Raw genomic sequence first — 5855 nt, forward strand, 5'->3', positions numbered from 1 at the left:
ATGATCATACAACCTTACGAATATTTATACATAATTTATGTAAATAAATCTTGAATAATTTACAAGTTATCATTGACTCCTCTGTGTAACAACAAAGTTTCATTATGATTTTTATCTTTAGTTGGTGTAAAATTTATGTGTTAGGGTATCATTTTAGTGTCAAGCAAACTATATGCGATCAACAGCTTTGCAGGGTATTTTGGATGACACAAGTCTTTTGATTTAGAGATAAAAATTGCAGACGATTTCTATACGATAGCATACAATAATGATGTAAGAAATAACTTGCCTATAGAAATACTGAAACAGCTTAGCCGGTACAAAAAAGTAACAGTAGGAGAATTAAAGAAAGCATTAAAATGCATGAAAGTGGTCTGAGAAGAATATGGCAAAACAGTAAACTTAATAATAAAAGCAGATTTCACAGTAGTAAAACTTACTGAACTTTACATAAAATATCTGCAATAATGCTCTATACCTATAGCTTGGAAACTTTATCATTATATTAATTCTCAAAAAGGGCGTCACTAAATAAATTTCTGCCCAATAAGCTAATTATCAGTAATATATAAAACATTTACAAAAATCATTTTAGGCAGAATAGACTTTATCTACCAAGAGAGTAAGTAGGCTTTAGAAGTAGGTATTTCAACAACTGATCATATTCATGTAATTACCCGGATAATGGAAAAATCCACAAAGTATGACAAACCGTACGTATGGCCTTTATATATTTTGAGAAAGATTTTAATTTTGTCAAAACTTCAGCAGTAATGAAAGCATTTCAAAGATAAGGAATAGATGCATCTTATTTTAGCACACTTGAAAATATCTATATGGGAAGTACAGAAATCCCGAAACTACATAAATATAGTGAGAAATTTCTGATTAAGAAAGGAGTTAGAAAGGGAGGCCCAATCTCTCCTAAACTATTCATAGTATACCTGGAAGATTTTAAGAATTGAGATTGGGATAATATAAGAATTAACAGTACTGCAGAATAGCTTAAAAACTTAAGGTTTGCAGATGACATAGTTTTATTTAGTAAATCATGGGAAAAAATGCAAAAGAGGATAGAAGATTGCATTAGAGAAAGCAGAAATGTATAACTGAAAATGATTATGAATAAAAATAAGATAAAACTAAATAAAAATGCAGGGAGACACCACATAGGAGTTATGGACGAACGTCCTTGGGGTTTTAATGAATATACGTATTTAGGAGAGACAGTTAGTGTTTCCTCAGGGCAAAGGACCAGAATTAAAAGAAGGATAAGCATGGAATGAAGAGCTTTCAGTAAACACGATGAGATTAAGAAAATTAAAATATCACTTTCTCTAAAGAGAAATTTATTTAATTAGATAGTCCTACAAGTATCAACTTGAACATCAGAAACTTGGAACCTTACTAAAGCTTTAGAACATAAGCTAGTTATAACTCAAAGAGCTATGGAGAGAATAATGATGAAGATAATAATAAGAGACAGAAAAAGACCAACATGGATACGAGAGCAAACTTAAGTAGACGGTACTCTAACAACATATAAGAAAAAGAAATGGACATGGACAGAGGATATAATAAGAATGATAAACAATAGATGGATAAAATGAATAACTGAATGGGTCTCTAGAAATTGCTAACAAAGCAGGAAAAAAAGAGAAAACGATTGATTAACGAGCTAAAAAAAATGCTAGTAGAGATTGGCATGGGAAGATCATAAACAGACGCATGTGAAAGAACATATCTAAGGCCTTTGTCCTGCATTGAACCATTTCACCGGTTGATGATGCTGGGGATGATATATTAAATCTGTGACAGAACCTTGTCATTAAGATTTAGTGAAAGTAATATGAAACTTGCCTGTTAGAAAATATGGAAATTCAAGACTAAACTATAAAAGTCAATTACAGATATTTTAATTTGAAAACACTTTGACATATTGGATACCAAATTTGCATGAAACTAAAACTTTTACCTAACCTGCTATTTCAGACACCTCATCTGAGTTTGTGTGTTTATGTATATGTGACAACGTCCTTGTGCGCGCTAGCCCTTATTTCAAGCAAAATCCGTGTTCTGAAATTTATAATATCCACAGAACTGATGTACCTTGTAGCATTAAGCTGTGAATGAAAATCAACTCAACATAGACTGTTTTTCACTGATAATTAAAAATAAGTTGAAACTGATATTATACTCTCTGATATCATATTCTTTAATTATTCGATTTTTTACAACACTATAGAGATATCTTGGAAAGTACCTAGTCGTTTGTAGAAAGTTACATCATTCAAATACATTTGACTCTTCTTTAAGAACTGTAGTCCCAAAAATGTTTTCGAATATCTATGAATTTCTGAAGGGAAATGACCAATAACAGAGACATCAGGAATGGCGATGGAATCAAAATCACGTTGAATACGAATAAAATAGACAAGAGAATATTCCGTACTTCACGTTAGGAAAACATCAGTCCTTCTTACATTTTTGCATATTAATCTTGTACACTCCAGCTTCTGCTTCTTCTGTCTCTTCTACAATGTTAAATAAACCGTAATCTTAATCGAAAATTCTCCGTAAAAATATACTGTTCTAAGGCACATTTCAGTAAAATACAGACGACCGTAATTTTTTCTCTACTTTGTTACTATCTTCTACGGGTTGGTGACCGTAATATCGCTCCTTAACGTCAATATATCCGTTTTTAAAACGGGAAATGTCTGGCAACATCTATTCCAGGATTTTACCGTTTTCTTACAAGAATTTTTTTAACAGAGTATGGCTACATGAGATTTTCACATTTTTTTTTTTCACTTGTGTCACGTGGCTAACTCGTCTATGATTGAGTGATTTTTTTTTTCTTTTTTATACTCATTGGTTAATGCTTCCAATGAGTTTTCATCCAGGTACATGGGGACTTGCAATTTTTCTTGCCTTCTTCCTCCTACCTCATAAAGACGAAGTTACATTTTTAGATTAATTGTCTATTGGCCTAGATAGATGTAGATAAGTTTATCTGAATTTGACATCATTTATGAGGATTTAACTCAGGATTCCATATAGCAGAATCCCCATTCTCTTTATTCATTCCACTTTCTAAGGTTTATTTATACAATATCTTCCCTTAAACCGAAAACTGATTATCATAGATAATTCGTGATATATGAAAGTTAACCCTTCTATTACCTTGATCTTTCTCATTAAAATCGCTGTATTCTTCAGCTTTCCCCTTGCTAATGTTAATGACCGGAGAGATTGACTAATTCTCCACAGTAGCATTTAGCAAAAAAACTGGACCGGGATCAGACGAGTGACCCCACCTACCTGGCCTCGTAGGCGTATATATATATTGGGCGTCGGACGGGACAACGCTACAGACTCGCTTCGAGACTTCATTCGAACAACATGGTTTCTAAGGTAATTGCCAAGGGATTCTACTCTTTGCTAGGAGATTCTATTCCTTTGCTGTGGGATTTTATTCTCTGTTAAGGGATTCTACTTTTTGTTGTGAGATTTTACTCTTTGTTAAGGGATTGTATTCCATTGCTAAGGGATTCTACTTCTTTGCTAAGGGATTCTACTCTTTTGGGATCTTATCAGGCAAAGCGTTTTTTACCAGATTTTAATGAAGAACAGATTTTTCAAATTTTGCTAAGGGATCATATCGGTATCATTTCATAATGTAGATAAAACTGCTGTGCCTATTAGGGCTGTATTATTATTATTATTATTATTATTATTATTATTATTATTATTATTATTATTATTATCATTGCTGCATAGAATCAGTCTATTTTTGTGTGGTCTTCAGTCGCTGACTAATATCTTAACTCTTTGCACAAAAGTATTACCTATAATGTAATGCTAAGCCAATAGTCATCTTTAACATTGCATAATAATTTCCATATTTCAGTATTTCTACTTTATGAACATAAGAAACTTCCTTCTGATTTCCAGGTTATCTTGGTTGTGTTGGGTTTGGCAGCCCTGGTTGCAGCTGACGACAGCTTCGAAAGATACAGATATGCTGCACCAAGAGTGAGTATTCTAGATTTCTTTTTCAAAGTTACGCAAAATCTTTGTAACATTATAATCCGAAACCCTTCTCTGGTTAACAATTTAAGGTAAACTGAAAAAAAACACCTTGAGAATGTTACATAAAAGTTGAAGGCTAATCTTCTTCTTTCTGTTTATTTTAGCTTTCCTCTGCCTCTCGGGAATCCTTCGAATCCTTCGAATCCGGTGAAGCCAAATACAACTTCAACTGGGCTGTCAGCGACGACTCCTCCAGCAACGAATTTGGACACCAGGAAGCCCGTGATGGAGACAACACTCAGGGATCCTACTACGTCCAGCTCCCCGACGGTCGCCTCCAGAAGGTGTCCTTCCACGTTGATGGCGACGACGGATACATCGCTGAAGTCACCTACTCCGGTGAGGCTCAGTTCCCCGACTCCAGCTCCGCCTCTTTCGAATCTCGTGAGGCTCCCAGGAGGACCTACTATGCTCCCGACTCCAACGAATCCAAGTAAATCTGGAAATCGACTCTACGAATATTTATGTATAATTTATGCAAATAAATCTTGAATAAATTAAGAAAGGTGTTATCAATTCCTTTCCAAAAGAACCAAGTTCATCTAGTGTCAGTCGTTCTCATTATATGTCCTGCCCATATTCATTTATTTTTCTTAAATGTTGTTAGAATAACCTCTGATTTAGTTTACTCTCGTATCCACGTTGCTCCTTTTTTGTCACTCATTGTTATTCTAATCATTATTCTTTCCATAGCTTTTTATGTTGCAACTAGCTCATGTTCTAAGTCTTTAGTAAGGCTCTAAGTTTCTGTTTTATATATATATATATATATATATATATATATATATATATATATGTATGTATGTATATATATATAATTTTCACCACCTTCACCTTTATATTAAAGTGTAATTCCAAACCTCAATGTAATCCTGAATAAGGGTTGCGAAGTGATCCGGAAAACGTGTCGACACCAAACAATAAAAATGAGAAAAGGAAATGTATTTCTGCTGTTATCTTGAAAACTATCGGCAGGATAATCTGTCCGAGGAGAAGCTGTCATCGATTTCTGGACGCCATTAAAACGTTGTCATTTCATTATAAATACAGTATATATATATATATATATATATATATATATATATATATATTTATGTATATATACATATATATACATATATATGTATATATATATATATATATATATATGTGTGTGTATATATATATATATATATATATATATATATATATGTATATATACATATATATATATGTAAAAATACATATATATATATATATACATATATATGTATATATATATATATGTATATATATATATATATATGTATATGTTTGCATATATACATATATATATATATATATATATATATATATATATATATATATATATATATATACATATACATATATATATATATATATATATATATATATATATATATATATATATATACATACGAAGATGCAATAAACGACAAGGAAATAATAAGATACTGAGGGAATCCTAGATGCTGCTTGTTTTGAGGAGAGTCTTACAGCAAGTCTGAAGACATATGATACTAGAAATATTATTTTCACCTTGTATCTTGACTAGTCATCATCTAAACGCCATTATCTCTGGGTAGTTACTCAACTACCGATATGAAAGCAATTTTTATTGTCACATAGAGAAACATTTGAGAAATAGTTTTGAGAATAAATAAATGGAAATTCACTTTCACAAGGATATTGGTGAATAATATGAGAAATGATACATTAATCAATATTGGTGGAAACGCAAGATAAAAAAGCTGATGGAT

The 5855-nt window shown here is 31.9% G+C and overlaps 1 protein-coding gene across 1 annotated transcript; it reads left to right on the forward strand.

Moving 5' to 3' along the window:
• The first annotated feature begins 3405 nt into the window (after positions 1-3405).
• On the forward strand, positions 3406-4542 carry LOC137623720 (cuticle protein 19-like). Its single transcript, XM_068354544.1, has 3 exons — positions 3406-3417; positions 3958-4038; positions 4200-4542. Exons 1-3 carry the CDS (start codon positions 3406-3408, stop codon positions 4530-4532), a joined length of 426 nt encoding a protein of 141 aa, XP_068210645.1. The 3' UTR covers positions 4533-4542.
• Positions 4543-5855: the final 1313 nt, after the last annotated feature.

Source organism: Palaemon carinicauda, chromosome 30 (genome assembly GCF_036898095.1).
Source record: "Palaemon carinicauda isolate YSFRI2023 chromosome 30, ASM3689809v2, whole genome shotgun sequence".
NCBI classification, from domain to species: Eukaryota; Metazoa; Arthropoda; class Malacostraca; order Decapoda; family Palaemonidae; genus Palaemon; species Palaemon carinicauda.

Bases quoted from the DNA above. Each gene is read 5' to 3' on its own strand.
- LOC137623720 (XM_068354544.1), top strand. The intron at 4,039-4,199 runs GTGAGTATTCTA...TGTTTATTTTAG, and splicing joins ACAGATATGCTGCACCAAGA to CTTTCCTCTGCCTCTCGGGA.